Source organism: Geotrypetes seraphini, chromosome 15, assembly GCF_902459505.1.
Source record: "Geotrypetes seraphini chromosome 15, aGeoSer1.1, whole genome shotgun sequence".
NCBI lineage: Eukaryota > Metazoa > Chordata > Amphibia > Gymnophiona > Dermophiidae > Geotrypetes > Geotrypetes seraphini.
In genome coordinates, this window is record NC_047098.1 from 1,240,270 (window position 1) to 1,254,475 (window position 14,206).

A 14,206-nucleotide genomic window follows, 5' to 3' on the forward strand; every position below is an offset into this window, starting at 1 on the left:
TAGTGTGAAGAACATGAAGAAGGATCTAGTGAAGCTTGAAGAATGAAATTTGGCAGCTAAGATTTAATGCTAAGAAATGCAAAGTCATGCATTTGGGCTGCAGAAACCTGAGGGAATGGTACAATATACGGGATGAAGAACTTTTGTGCACAAAAGAGGAGCGGGACTTGGGTGTGATAGAATGTGATGATCAAAATGCGATGGCGAAAGCTAGAAAGATACTAGGGTGCATAGGGAGAAGTATGGCCAGTAGGAAACAGGAGGCATTGATGCTATTATATCAATGGGCAGCAGAGGGCACTGGTTCATTGAGCTGGCAGTTAAGCTATCTTCCAGGGGGTGGCGCTAACTGGCCAGAACAGGTCCTGCCTGACTCAGAGGGGTGGGACTCAGACAGAGAGCAGTATATCTGTCTCAGTTTGGAATTCATTCAGAGACTTCCCTGAGCAGAGAAAGCTCAGAAGAACTGCCTATGTGAAAAGGTTAGTGTTTGGCTGAGGTATAGGGTAAGCCAGTTATATTACTTGAATGCGGGGAATTGATAAAAAGCTGAAGTTGTTGAACTGAATGTAAAATGCGAAAGTTAAGGGTGTATCTTTGCCTTCACTGAGCCTATGAAGGAATAGGTTCAGGTAGATACTCAACAGAAGCGTTTGTATGCTGTTTGGGGTGAATGAACAGGATTCCTGGAAAACCTAGCCAGGAATGCATCACAGTGAGATATTTTTGCTGTTAATCCAGCTTCCTTTCAATTTTCCTTTCTCATTCTCTCCTGTTTGTGGACTTCTTACAAAGCATCTTAGGGTTGATTTTTGTTATTAGTAATCTTATCATTTTCTATCTATTAGACGTGATGTATCGTTTCTTTTTCAAAGTATGTAGTAATTGTTGAAATTTCAATTTTATAAAAAGGTCTAAAGTACATACAAAAAATTATTAAATCAATGCAGGAAAAAAAAGTGAGGGAAAAAGACCTGATTTTTTGAAAAAAGGCTTATGAAGTACAAATGAACATCACCCATGCACATTGCTGGCACTTATATAATGATTGAACTTTTGATAAGTGTGTAAAGCCCCAAAGCAAGGTCATAAGCATCGGTTCTACACACACAAATTACTTCTGAAATTGCTTCCTAAATGCATTCACAGCCTGGGCAAAATCTCTCAGAAACGAGTAAAGGCATGTGCCCTCTGTGAAGTTCTTGCCCTCATGAATGGCTCTTTCCCCTTATTTGGCAACAGCAAATCCGAGTAAGACTATTTACAGATTTAGGTGGGTAACAGCTTTGGAAAATTGCCCTCTGCATACCTTGGGTAGTACACAAAGGCTTAAGTACACCACATCTAGCTCACTCCCTTGATCCGACTCTCTGGTTACCCAATCAAAGAAATAAGTCAGATTCACCTGCCTCTAGTGAAGCCATGCTACCTGGGGTCCTGCCATCTTAGATGGGGAAAACACATGAAGCTCCCTTTTGAACAGACATTGAGTTAGGAATTGGCACATCTAGGTTACAAAAAGCTCTGCCAGATTTGGAGCCTTTTGCAGGAATCCATGTAGCTGTAGCTCAAGCACCTAATCTTAATCTCCCCTCCCCTCCCCTCCCCTACCCTATTCTTCATTACCCTCTGGACGTTTTTGCCTTAAATGTTTCTTTATCTTCTTTAAAAGATTGTAGTTCACCCCTCTTTCCTTTTATATTGATAATTATTTGTATAAAATTGTTTTATTTTTGTCTCCCAATTTTAAATTGTCATACGCATTGAAGAACTTGACATTTCGTGTACGACAAACTTTTAATAAACTGGAAACTTGAAACTAAAGGCAATTTACAATCTAACAGTACCAATAAATAAAAGGAAAGAGTAGAGGAAACGGAGACAATTCTTAAGCTAAACAAGAATGACTAGGAACGCAAAAAGCTCACCAGTCTACTCAGAACATAGCATAATAACAAAAGAGTTTCCAACTGGAACAGACCAAAGGTCCGTCAAGTCCCATATCCTGTTTCCAACAATGGCCAACTCAGGTCACAAGTACCTGGCAAGATCCCATCTGTCCTCTTCCACTCAATGCTTGTGGCAATAAAAAGCTTTGAGGGTTGCCTTGAACTCTTATAGTAGATGCTCTCTATGAAGAGAAAGAGGCAAATGTATTTCACAAGGATGTGATTCCAAAATGATAAAGGGTGTGGATGGAACTCTTCTCGTATGAGGAAAGACTAAAGAGGTTAGTGCTCCTCAACTTCAAAAAGAGACAGCTGAGGGGGAAAATGATACAGGATAGAACGGGTAAAAGTGAATCAATTTTTTACTCTTTCAAAAAGTACAAAGACTAGGGGACACTCAAGGATGTTACATAGTAATAATAATAGGACGAATAGGAGGAAGTTTTTTTTCACTCAACGTGGAGTTATGTTATGCTATTTTCACTCTTATATCCTGCCAAATCCTCACTAAATGGAGTTCTAGGCAGGTTACAATAGAAATTAACATACATAGTTGTCTTTGTTTCACCAAATTCTACAAGTTAACTTAAGTTTATACATTCTGTGTCATATAAGGCATCTAAGATGACAAGTGGAGGGATGCCCGAAGATGACTGCAGCAGTGTCAGAGAAGAGTGAGAGGTGCCAGTGTGCCAGCGTGCCAGCTGCACCCCCTTGGTACGCCACTGCTCTATTGTGCAGTCCTCTTTCCCTTCAAAGGTCTCCTGGAGCTTATGACTAGCTCTTCCATGTTGGGCTGCTACATTTTCTTTTCTGTCAGTGTTGACTTATTGTACAAAACTAGTGAGTGGTCAATGGGTTTCTAGACCTAGGCTTGAATCCTGGTGCGTTAATCATATGGTTTTGTCATTTACATAAGAACATAAGAATAGCCTTACTGGGTCAGGCCAATGGTCCATCAAGCCCAGTAGCCTGTTCTCACGGTGGCATATCCAGGTCACTAGTACCTGGCCAAAACCCAAGGAGTAACAATATTCTAGAACCCCATAGAGTATCAAAGATTCCATGCAGAATCTCAACGAATAGCAAGATTCCGGAACCCCAAAGAGTAGCAACATTCCATGCTACCAATCCAGGGCAAGCAGTGGCTTCCCCCATGTCTTCCTCAATAACATACTATGGACTTTTCCTCCAGGAATTTGTCCAAACCTTTTTTAAAACCAGCTATGTTAACCGCTCTTACCACAACCTCTGGCAATGCATTCCAGAGCTTAACTATTCTCTGAGTGAAAAAAATTTCCTCCTATTGGTTTTAAAAGTATTTCCTTGTAACTTTATCGAGTGTCTCCTATATGCACAAAGTCCCCATTTTGATAGGAATTGAAATGTCAGATGAGGACTTGTTCAGTTCCTATAGTATTTTACAAAAGACTCTGCTGAACGCTGAGGCTCTTAGAAATTACACAAAAAGTCACTGGCAACATCACCTATAGTTTCCAACACAATCGACAGTAGCAATGATTTTACAAAGCTGGGCATGTGGAAAGAGAGCCACATGAATCTGGCAGCTTCTATGTGGACATGCCAACACTTACAAGTAGATGTGGCAATTTTGCAACATCCATGTATAGGTGATGACATCAGTGGGGTCATTTTGTGTTCATGTAAATATCCCAACCAGGACATTCCATGTCCCGTGTTGGAGAGTTCTGCCAATCTCACCTTTAGTCACCTCATACTTGATCATAGATAGCCGAGCCTGAAGGAAGTGTTAAATAGAAGAAAGATGTCTCAAGGTGCGTGTCATTATTCAAGGAGGGAAGACAGGAAGAGGAATGATTTTGGGATGATTTCTTCCTTCTCTCTCCTCTGCGGTTCAAGTGTTATAAGAGGCATAAAGTCATTGAGATAAGAAGAAGTTGGAACAGTCAGCTCATGGACCATTCAGCGTTCAAAGTCTGCTACTCGCCTGCCAGAGAGCTGATGCACGGCTAGGAATACTGAAATGCCGCGGTTTTATAGACTTCCCAGATGTGCAGAGCACGACTGGAGGCCCCATTAGCTCAGGCCAAACAAAAGTCAGAAGAAAGCAGAGGGGCAAGAGAAGAATTAAAAGAAAGAGGCTGGTTTGATGGATATCCCATCTGTGCTCCAGCTAAGGGAAAGAATTAACAAAGGATGTCAGAAGTAGAAGTTCTCATCTCTCCGTCTTGATTTCTTCACTGTCTGCTCGAAGCTCCCTTTCTAGACCTTTCCATTCAGTGTTTTTATATGTTAAGTGAGAAGAGGGAACGTGAAGGTTTCATGCAGAAACTAATTTCCACGTGGGACTCAACCTGGACAATTGCAACAATCACGATGCCAGTCACAGAAGTCTTAAGAGAAAAAATGGTTTAATTAGATGCTAATAGTCTCTAACCACCAATAAATGCCAATTATATGTGTTGCAAGGTGGTAATTGGTAGTGAGGTGCGTAAGTGACCTTAGTCAAGTTCCAAGGGGTTCTAGAGCTGGGAGGGGCATGGACGGGTGAAGGGTGAGCCTAGGACTGAAACATAGAATCATTCCTTTATGGTTTTAGAATGGTTCTGGAACTTTATTTTTTAATGTAATTTAGGCTGTTTGTTTTGATTTGATTTGTAAACCATCTTGAATGGCTTTGCCAAGAAAAGGGTAGAGAAAGTTTAATAAAACTTAATAAATGCCTACAGTTAGCTGCAAATATTTACATCAGACATTTCGCCCATATTACTGTTCATGCATAAACTTTGGTGCAAAAGTGCACACTTACACTACTGTTATAGAATTCACACTTCACGAGCATCATCCCAGCACCTAAACTTTTGGTGACCTTTTTTTAATTTACCCCGTGTGCATTCTTAGATTCTTATTTATTGGTTTTCATTAACTGTGTTTATGAAGAGATTGGCCCAGGGGTGTGTACAGCAGGCATAGCTTAAAAGCTTTGGTGATATGATAGAGTCTATAAAATGCTGAGTAGAGTGCAGCAGGTACATGTGAATCACTTGTTCACTCTTTTCCAAAATACTAGGACTAGAGGGCATGCGATAACACTACTAAGTAGGACATTTAAAAGAAGCCAGAGAAAATATTTCTTCACACAATGTGTAATTAAACTCTGGAATTTGTTGCTGAAGAATGTGATGTAATCAGTTAGCTTAGCGGGGTTTAAAAAAGGTTTGGATAATTTCCTAAAAGAGAACTCCATAGGCCATTATTGAGCTGGCTTGGGGAAATCCACTGCTTATTCCTAGGTTAAGCAGCATAAAATCGGTTGTACTTGGGTACTGGTTTGGCCACTGTTGGAAACAGGATACTGGGCTTGATTATCTTTCGGTCTGTCCCAGTATGGCAGTTCTTATATTCTTATGTGAGCCAGTATAGGACAATCCAGCCATTGTGACATCACTGATGAGGTTGGCTCTGAGGCATTGGTGGAATGAGGCATTATGACATCACAATCTCAGCTCTGGAATGTTGCTACTCTTAGGGTTTCTACCAGGTACTTGGGACCTGGGTTGACCACTGTTGGAAACAGGATACTGGGCTTGATGGACCTTTGGCTTGTCCCAGTACGGCAATTCTTATGTGAGCCAAGACTAGGACAATCCAGCCATTGTGACATCACTGATGAGGTTGGCTCTGAGGCACTGGTGGAATGAGGCATTATGACATCACAATCTCAGCTCTGGAATGTTGCTACTCTTAGGGTTTCTACCAGGTACTTGGGACCTGGATCGGCCACTGTTGGAAACAGGATGCTGGACTTGATGGACCTTCAGTCTGTCCCAGTATGGCATCTCTTATGTTCTCATGAAGTTATTCTCTATCCCACTAAAGTCACCTTCTGTCTACAGACTTTCAGGCCCTGACACAAACCCCACCTCACTTTGGATGAAAATGTATACAATCAAAAGTTTTCCATGTAAGTGCACAAGATAATTAAAGAAAGCCCCATTGGTCAGTGACTATGTAAATGCTTCTGAATATTGGCCCAGGTTTCAGTTATCTGCTTTCTCTGAGCTACTCGTATCCTTTTCCTCCTCCCTTGAGGAATAATCAGATGCCAGTTGAGAAAGCTGAGCAGAATTATTCATCTTCTCTCTTTTCCAAGTACCAAACTCCATAAAGTATATTACCTGAACCTGCGCTTTGGCTACACTTCAGCAGTTCACTCCCCAGCCCCCCCTCCAATAATGCTGTGTGGAGAGGGCAGTCTCCAGCTGGGCTGAAAATGGCTTTTTCATTCCGTCAGTCTCGCTCCCTCGTCTGTTTGGTATTCAAGGGCACCTCAGTAATGCAGACTGTCATTTAGCTGGAGCTGGATTTCTTGATTAAAACGCATATTATCTATTATGTGATTCATTTTCCTTCTACAGCTTCACACCATGGCTTCTAAACTATGTTAAATTGTAATAGAAGTGTTGGGGGGGGGAGTTGGAAAGAGTTTTACAGGTTGGTAAAATCCAGATTTTACTGAAGATGTTATGGGGGAGGGGTGGTGAGCATTTGTGGAGGATGAGGGGGGATAACGAGTTTTGCCTGCTTTCTCTTGGTCCACCAGTAAATTTGCTGCTCTCTAGAAATGTGACGTACTAAAATCCAGCTTCTCTTATGTCTCACATTCTTCCCTAAAGCTCTTATGGCTCCTGTACAGAAGAAACGCTGATTTTTTTTGCACCTTAAGAACATAAGAATTGCCGCTGCTGGGTCAGACCAGTGATCCATCGTGTCCAGCAGTCTCCTCACGCGGCGGCCCCTAGGTCAAACACCAATTCCCTGAGTCTAGCCTTACCTGTGTACGTTCTGGTTCAGCAGGAACTTGTCTAACTTTGTCTTGAATCCCTGGAGGGTGTTTTCCCCTATGACAGACTCCAGAAGAGCGTTCCAATTTTCTACCACTCTCTGGATGAAGAAGAACTTCCTTACGTTTGTACGGAATCTATCCCCTTTTAACTTCAGAGAGTTCCCTCTCATTCTCTCTATCTTGGAGAGGGTGAACAACCTGTCTTTATCTACTAAGTCTATTCCCTTCATTATCTTAAATATTTCGATCATGTCCCCTCTCAGTCGCCTTTTTTCAAGGGAGAAGAGGCCCAGTTTCTCTAATCTCTCACTGTACAGCCCCGTAACCATTTTAGTCGCTCTTCTCTGGACCCTCTCGAGTAGTACCGTGTCCTTCTTCATGTACGGCGACCAGTGTTGGACGCAGTATTCCAGATGAGGGTCATACCATGACCCGGTACAGCGGCATGATAACCTTCTCCAATCTGTTTGTGATCCCCTTCTTAATCATTCCTAGCATTCTGTTCGCCCTTTTCGCCACATTGCGCGAACATCTTCATTGACTTATCGACCAGTACTCCCAAGTCTCTTTCCTGGGGGTTTCTCCAAGTACTGCACCGGACATCCTGTATTCGTGGATAAGATTTTTGTTACTGATAACATGCATCACCGGGAGAGTCTCCAATCTAAGAGGGCAAATCTCTAACTGAGCCCCTCCAGATAAATATGGCAATGCTACAGGCTGAACACCACATGCCATGATAGGATACGCTTGGGGGAAGGGGCTCACACTTAGGCAGGTAAGTGAGAGCTTATAAATTCCTCACACATCTGTAGCTCTCAGGCAACACTTAAAGCAGACCCATTCCTGGCATTATAGCTTTCAGATCATGATTTCAGCTCTTCTTGCAGTTCACGCCAGCTGTGATGCTCACATCTGTAAAAGCAGCAAAGTGAAGGAAGGGGCAGATGAAGCGCCTGCAAAAGAGAGAGGGAGGCAGAAGTGCAAGACAAGAGACCTCGCCAAGCGATCTGGCATTTACTCTAATAAGGGAAGCTCCAAGTCCTCACCCATCTCCCCTAATCCTGTTTATTCATTTACCTCTAGGGCTCAGGGGCTCCAAGAGCTACCCGGAGGCTTGTAGGCTTTTCTCTTGCACTCCTGACATCACTTTTCCTTTCTGTTTCTTCTCCAGCACCAGGCTGTGCCCTCTAATTACCAGCTCCCCCTGATTCTTCTTCAGACCCTAGGAATGCAGTCTTCCTGTTTGGGGCCCTTAATTTACACATTTGCTCATGCTCCAGTGGTTTTAAAAAGTTTCACGTCACTTGCCCTCAGGCTCTCATCCACTCCCCCATCACCTGGGCTGCCCCTGTCCTGCCATTTGCACAAATAATGTTTCACCAAACTTCACTCAAGTGAGTGCTACTCAGGCCCAGGATGGTTCATGGTTCATGCCCTGATGTATTAAGGCCTGAACAGGAGATATTTCTACAATGCCAGACAAGCTGAAAAGTCAAAATGCATCAGGACGGCAATATTTGATGTGGGAGAGGAGGGAGGCAAAACACAAAAGCGCTTTAAAAAAAAAAAATCTGGCCACTTTGGTAAAAAGTTTTGGAGGTACAAGAGAGATGTGTGGGTGCAACACATGAAACAAACATAACCAAAGCAAAGAACAAAAACCAAAACAACAAAATTGGCTGCTATTTGGTGATTTAGAAGCCAAAGATGAAACCAATTGACTGATCACATCAAACCTGACATGGCTCAAAATACAAAACATTTTGTAAAAAAAAATATATATATATTTCCAACTATTTACACATACATCTATTTATACGTCTCCTGTACATAGATAGAAATAAAACACTGACTGAAGATTATATAATCGTATCTTCAAATGATAGAATGAAATCATTTTATTGAGGAATCCAACAGGCAAATAAAATTCACACCGAGCCCCGGTGCAAAGATTGTGAACAGCTGCACTTGAAGAACAAAATAATGTTGCAATAAATTTCAGACAAGAAGATCCTAATCTTTGAAGGATCGATATAGAATAACTGCCCCTTTCAAACCAACTTATAAAAACGGCTTATAACATTCTTTTATCAGTGGTAAATATTTCACTCCCTGAGCTTGTGAGAGCCGACTTTGGAACAAGAAGCTCCCCAGTCAAAAGAACTTGGGTAGAAATCCAAATGGACTGTTCACACTTCAGCAATCTGGGTTAACCAAGAAAGAGTGAGTGTGTGAGTGTGACGGAGTGTCTCACACTGTCTCATACCCACACACACTCTCTGTGTCTCTCTTTCTCTCCTCTGTGTGTGTGAGAGAGAGTGTTGTATATGTCTGGGTACCCCAAGGGTCAGCTTTTTCGGCTGTCCTATTTAATACTAGTATCTACGTACTACCACTATGTCAAATATTGAAATCCCTAGGAGTAACTTTCCGTCTCTTTGCTGATGATATTCAGTGAGAGATCCAATATCTGATTCCCAAGTGCAGATCGAGAATTGTTTTTGTGTGATCAAAGATTAGTTGATGGAGAGAAAGTTGAAATTGAACATTGGAAAGACTGAAATTATGTGTATTGGTCGTGAAAGGCATCTACATATATTTCCATCAGAGATTGTGCTGTCAAGTCTGTGTAAATATCTTGGAGTTATATTGGATTTGATGCTGTCTTTTAAGCCGCAAGTCAAGATAGGAATTTTCAAGGTCTTTTTTAGACTTTGTTTGCTAAGAAGGTTAAGAGATTATCTGTTGGTGGAGAATTTTTGAACGGTTATTGGGGCAATGTTGACACCTATGTTTGATTACTGTAATTCTCTTTATATGGGCCTGTCAAAGTTCATGATTCAAGCATTACAGCTGGCTCACGTGAGTGTGGGAGTATCCAAGTTTGACCACATTACACCTATCTTGCGTGATCTTCATTGGCTTTAAAACGGTTTGTGTAATCTTTAAGCTGTTGAAGGACAAATGTCCAACTCTACTTAGCTCTCTTCTACAGATCTATCATCCTCATCGCGCTTTACGATCTGAAGATAAAATCAGTCTTGAGGTTATAGTTGGTTGGCATCCGGCATGCTTTATTAACTGTGAAGGGTGTAATATTGTGGAACGCTTTACCATTGGATCTAAAGAATGCCACCAGTTTACCTCAGTTCAGGAAATTGGTTAAAACTTTGCTTTTCCAGAAATGTGTTGATAAATGATTGAATAGGAATTTTTAAGTGAATCTTTTTTATTGGGTTGTGTATGTTTGTTCTGGTAAATGACTGCGTTATGAAGAATATTATTGTTTTGATTTGTTTTTATGTCTTTCTGTAGTTTGTGACATTGTTTTAATGATGTGTGTTGGATTGTAACTGGCTCAGAATTGTTGGATGGTTGCAAGTAACACATTTTAAAAATCAATCTCAATAAATAAAGTCCATTATATTCATTGCATGCAAAGTTGTCTTTCTGTGACTATTTCTGGGAAAGGGGGACCATCGCTTTCATTGGATTCTTAAAGGGGTTACTGTTCTAATTTACATTCAGGATAGTGATATTCAGCAGCTAAACTTAGATAAATTAGGGAGCAGTGTTATAGCAAGGGTGAGCGCACCTGGGGCAGAGGCGCCCCTCTCCCGCCCCCCTTCCCTCCCCCTGCACCGCCGTAAGTAACAGCTTCAACATGCTCCTTACAACCCCGGCAACTCTCCCTATGCGCGGCACCCAGAAGTGATGTCAGCGGGAGAGCTGACGCAGTCGCAAGGAACATGCTGAAGTTGTTGCTTGTGTCAGTGACCAACGAGAGGTACAGGGAAAGTACTTTTGTGGTGAGGGGAGGAGTGGGATGAGGCGGAGGGGGCAGAGAGACACCCCCATCCAACATGGCGCCGGGGCAGATGGCCCCCTTGCCACCCCTTACTACACCACTGTTAGGGAGTACAACTGGCCAAAATCCATCCTTAGGTGTCGCCCTTAAACAATGATTCCCCATAGGCCACACCCCAGGAAGAGAAGGCTGGAAACAGGGCTCGAGGCCAGACTTAGTGCGTCTTCCTCTCACATCTCTTGCTCGGATCACATGGATCTCTTCGATTCAAGCCGTTCACCTCACCCTCCAGACACAGCATAAAGGAATATTTAGATGTTTACAAATCCAGGTGGCAAAGATGCTTAAATATCTGGTGTGTTAGGAGGGGATCATTTTCAGGTTTATGCTCCTGTTCTCACCCTTCCTGAGTGTCCCATATGCTGAAATATCCATCTCTTTGGTCATTCACAGGAAATCGGTTGGATGAAGGATCGGATGTTGAGTCGGAGCCAGATCTGCCCCTAAAGCGCAAACAGCGCCGCAGTCGGACCACCTTCACAGCTGAGCAGCTAGAGGAACTGGAAAAGGCATTTGAGAGGACTCACTACCCAGACATCTACACTCGGGAAGAGCTGGCCCAGAGAACCAAGCTCACAGAGGCCCGTGTCCAGGTAAGGAACAGCCTCACCCAATGCCCTTACCAAAGGTGATCGGCTGGATTGGTTCCAGTGTTTCTTTGGAAAACAGAACATTCTGCGGGACGAGGGTAGGTTTAAAGTCCACTGATACACTCGGCCTTCCTAATCCTTTAAATACCACAGGTTTTCAAAGTTGAGAAGAGCTCATAGATTGAAGGAGCTATTTCCTATCTCTCTTTTTCATTACAGTAGTTCAAATCATTTCTCATTTTGATTACTATAATTGATTGATTGATTTAAAAAGCTTATATTCCGCTTAGACTTAGGCGGGTTTGCAAAAAAAATGCATACAAATTTATTCATGGAATTACCAAAATATATTGTGAAGGTCTTCCAAGTAACCCAAAATTCAGTTTGGGTTGCGTGTGTTATAATCACATATCACCTGGTACAACGTATTATTATTGCTGTATACGGGTATCGCCCTGTTCAGAATCTATAAACCAAGAGGGAATTTACGAGCTTTCTCTCCGACTTTGTTGGAAATTTTCTTTGGGAGAAGCAAGACTGAAGGAATATTGCAGAAGACCTTAAGAGCAGCTCAGAGCTTAGCTTTTTTTAAGTAACGATTTAAGACTTGTGAATTGCAGGAGGACTATAGTGTACAATCAGAAGCCTTTGTGTTAATTCATGCTGCGTCTATATCTAATTAAGGACTTAAAACCCCTTAAGAAAGATTTAATAAAACATGGAAAAAAGGGATGGCGATAGTGAGGTCTTATGTTATCATAATGTATGTTATTTTTGAAGCTTAGCAGGAGTGCTGGAAGCTTTCTCGGGGGTTTTAGCAAAGGTGGCAGAGAATCACATTTCAGAGTAGATGTGAGTTAGAAGAGAAAACTGTGGACATATTACCAAATTACTAGCCCTAGTGGGAGATGCTCACAGTCTTTTATGGCTGGGTGTGTGGGTGGAAACTGGAGGATTGTCTGAACTGGTCAGTGAGTGGTCCATATGCTAGTCAGCTGTTGTTAGATTTGAGAGTGGGCTCTGGGGACCAGCACTGGCACTGGAAGAGGAGGGGATAGCAATGCAGAATGCTGTCAGCATGGTAGAAGCCCATCTTTAAAGGAAAGTGATCATGAGGCTTCAGTGGTCAGTGCATGCAATGGTCACTTTATAAACATTTTCAAAACGAAAACTCAAAACATCACTTATCCATAAGAACATAAGAACATAAGCAGTGCCTCCGCTGGGTCAGACCATAGGTCCATCATGCCCAGCAGTCCGCTCCCGCGGCGGCCCAAACAGGTCACCTGTCTGAATCACCAGAAGGGGCCCCCTTGCCACCCTGGTTTCCCATCGAAGTCCTAACCCTCCGGTTTTGCACATGCACGACAGACGGAGGTATTTCTGCTGTTTCTGAGTTTGCACTTGAATATGATTTTCAAATGGGTTTAACCACTTAAACTATGCTGAGCGAGCAGGGAGGGGACACTCAGTGGTAACTTAACCAGGCATGGCCATTGAATAGCTCCTCAGACCCCCACTCATTGCCTGGGCTGTAGCAGGACAGTCCAGGAGCGAGGCCAGGGCAGAGTCGAGAGTTAACCGGTTAGCAGTGATAGTCAATCAGTAAATTGGGTGAGTAACCGGAAAAAGTTAGGATAACAGAGGGCTGAGCTACTACTCCGTATTGCTTTGAGTATTGACTGGTACCTGGGTAACTTTTGGGTAGCCACACTGACCTGGATATTTAATGCTGGCCTAGCATTGACTATCTGGGCTTAATTCAGCCCACGGGTGAAAGCGGCATGGTAAAGGGGGGTGGACCACCCCAAGCGCCATCTTGGTGGAGGCGCCAGCACCTCTCCACGCTCATGCCCCCACCATACCTCTTTAAATCTTTGCCAGCACGAGCAACTTCTCCGGCCTGCTGCTCATGCCGGCCTGGCTCCTCTCTGAAATCACTTCTGGGTCACGGGGTCAGGAAGTGACATCAGAGGGTCCAAACAGCAGACTGGAGAAACTGCTTGCGCTGGCAAAAATTTAAAGAGGTAGGGGTGGGAAGCAAGGGCGTGAGTGTGGTGTGGAGCGCCTCCTACTGACTGGCCGAAATTGCAGCTAGAATTAAGCCTTGGACCCTTATGGCAGTTCAGGAGCTGGTGAAGATGCACATTTGTACAATCAGTGTGACCACACACATTTTGTAAGAAATTCCTGTACTTTTCGACTCCACCTGTGTCCCACCTTCACTATTTTATCACCCCACATACCCCATGAGTGGATTTATAAGAACTGGGGTTTAGAATTATCCCATTGGGGAAAATTCTAGAACTGGGAGTCTCCAGTTAGGCATGAACCTATCCCAGAACAGAGCCCAGGCCTAAACGTTATGGACAGAAATGTATCAATCCTGATATTCTAAACATTTCCACTCCTAAGGGTAGATTCAATACATCGTGCCCACAGTTAGGCACTGGGATAATCCGCGCTAAGCTAGAAGATGGCACCCTATGAGGAACGAACCTTGAGAGATACTAGAGCAGGCTGGTAGTTGGGTGCACCTTGACCCCCCCAACCCTTCCTATGGCCACGCCCACTATGAAATTTAGGTACACTTGTTATAGAACAAGGTGTGTAATTGCGTGTTAACTCCCATTATGGATTGTTGTTGTGAATGAAGCCAATTACTTTGCAAGCCACACCCAAAATGGAGTTCCTGACTTTGGGCAACCCAGGGAGGATCTGGGGGTAACCCAGACATAAAGATGAGCACCTAGGTTATAGTGATTGACACGGCTAAAATGAGTTAGTTAAAGATTTTCCTTTGTGTGATGGTCTCCTATTGCTGACCCCGTCACTGAACATTCGCCCTCCGCAGTTCCATTATTCTACCAAACAAATTTTTCCTGAAAGATACTTTTTTTACAAAGTACCGTAGATGGGTAAATATCAGTCGGTTTAACACAGTCTCTGCATTATCCAAAAATCTTTC

At 43.0% G+C, this 14,206-nt stretch overlaps 1 protein-coding gene across 5 annotated transcripts in view; it reads left to right on the forward strand.

Moving 5' to 3' along the window:
* PAX7 (paired box 7) overlaps positions 1 to 14,206 on the forward strand; it is a 129,575-nt gene that overhangs the window by 64,919 nt on the left and 50,450 nt on the right. For all 5 annotated transcript variants that reach the window (XM_033922112.1, XM_033922111.1, XM_033922109.1 and 2 more), the window contains one exon: positions 11,042 to 11,241. In XM_033922112.1, the coding sequence (XP_033778003.1) occupies positions 11,042 to 11,241 (200 nt within the window). The remainder of the gene's footprint in view (positions 1 to 11,041; positions 11,242 to 14,206) is intronic.